This window comes from Sorex fumeus, unplaced genomic scaffold, assembly GCF_029834395.1.
Source record: "Sorex fumeus unplaced genomic scaffold, SorFum_2.1 ptg000030l, whole genome shotgun sequence".
In the NCBI taxonomy this organism is placed as follows: Eukaryota; Metazoa; Chordata; class Mammalia; order Eulipotyphla; family Soricidae; genus Sorex; species Sorex fumeus.
The window spans coordinates 14,900,689-14,902,490 of record NW_026606087.1 but is presented as its reverse complement, the minus strand read 5'-3'; the positions used below and the strand labels follow the sequence as shown (position 1 = coordinate 14,902,490).

At 39.7% G+C, this 1,802-nt stretch overlaps 1 protein-coding gene across 1 annotated transcript; it reads left to right on the top strand.

The window, feature by feature from the left end:
* Window positions 1-275: 275 nt before the first annotated feature.
* Window positions 276-1,253, top strand: LOC130025312 (olfactory receptor 52K2-like). The gene has a single exon (XM_056116270.1). The coding sequence runs from the start codon at window positions 303-305 to the stop codon at window positions 1,251-1,253; it is 951 nt and encodes a 316-aa protein (XP_055972245.1). The 5' UTR covers window positions 276-302.
* The last annotated feature ends 549 nt before the right edge of the window (window positions 1,254-1,802 follow it).

Genomic DNA, 1,802 nt, shown 5'->3' with positions numbered 1-1,802 from the left:
TAAATCAAAGACTATGACTCAAATTTCCTTTTAAACAAACATTTGAGATTTTTATACATTTATTTTTTGATACTTTCATATTTCTTCTCATTTAACACATATGAATAAGCCACGTTGCATTAGTTTGAAGTAGTATTTTCAAATTAGGGAATTATTTCTAAATATTTACCTACATCATAATTACTCCATAACATGCATTTCCTACATTGTATGCAACTCTTCAGAGGTTTGAAAACTGATATTGTTCTTTCTTGCTTCAGAATAAAATCCTGGAAAGAAAGTTAAGACGTCTGACACTTGTTATGTTGGCATATAATAAGACTGATGTCCATCCATCAACCTTTATTCTCATTGGCATTCCTGGCTTGGAGGCTGCCCATATCTGGATCTCCATCCCCTTTTTTATGGCCTATGTTTTGGCCTTATTGGGAAACTTCTCTCTACTTTTTATCATCAAGACCGACTCCAGTCTCCATGAACCCATGTACCTTTTTCTCTGTATGGTGGCTGTGGCGGACCTGATTGTATGTACTACAGCAGTGCCTAAACTTCTCAGTCTTTTCTGGTTCCAAGATGGAAATATTCGCTTGGAAGCTTGCCTCACTCAGGTATTCCTGATTCATTCTTGTTGTACCATGGAATCTGGTTTCTTCCTGGCCATGGCTTTTGATCGTTATGTAGCTATCTGCAACCCCTTAAGACACTCTGCTATTCTGTCAAACTCTGTAATTATGGCAATGGGACTAGCAATTGTAATCCGAGGCACTGTCCTCCTCATGCCTCACCCGTTCATGCTCCGTTGGCTTCCTTACTGCAGAACCAATATTATTTCCCACACCTACTGTGAATTCATGGCGCTCATCAAGATAGCCTGTGCAGAGACCAGAATTCTCAGGGCCTATAGTCTCATTGTTGCCTTCCTTACAGGAGCAGTAGACTTCATATTAATCATTTGTTCTTATGTTCTCATACTACACACAGTCTTCCAAATGCCATCCAAAGATGCCCGACTCAAAACTCTGGGGACCTGTGGTTCCCATGTTTGTGTGATATTGGTGTCATATACTGCAGCCTTCTTCTCTTTTCTCACTCACAGATTTGGGCACCATGTGGCTCCCCATCTTCACATTTTTGTGGCTAATATCTACATTCTGGTCCCACCCTTTATCAATCCTATTATTTATGGGGTAAAAACTAAGAAGATACGGGAAGGGTTCCTTAATTTTTTCAGTTTTTCAAAGACTCTGAACTAGTTCTCATTTATGAACAAACATATTCTCTATTTTGGAATGTGTGGTTTCCTTATAATATCCTCTATGGTAAGAGTGGGCTGGAGTAATAGCACAGCGGGTAAGGAATTTGCCTTGCACGGGACCGACCTGGTCGACCAGGGTTTGATTCCTCCGCCCCTCTGAGAGAGTCCGGCAAGCTACCAAGAGTATCTCACCTGCACGGCCAAGCCTTGCAAGCTATCCGTGGCATATTCAATATGCCAAACACAGTAACAAGTGTCACAATGGAGATGTTACTGGTCCCACTGGAGAAAATCGATGAACGACTGGAGGACAGTGACAGTGACAGTGATGGTAAGAGTACTTAGGGCTTTTCTATGCAAAGAAACTCAACCAAAGATTGTTATACACTAGCAATCATTATACAGAAGCAGAAATATTTTGTTTTTGATGTAAAACTATTGGATTTAGAAATAACCTTTTTGCAATTTCCATTCCTTACAAAATTTTCTTTCTCAAGTTTCCCTCTCTTATCGGTAGTCAAAATCTATTATATCTGATGCTTATTTT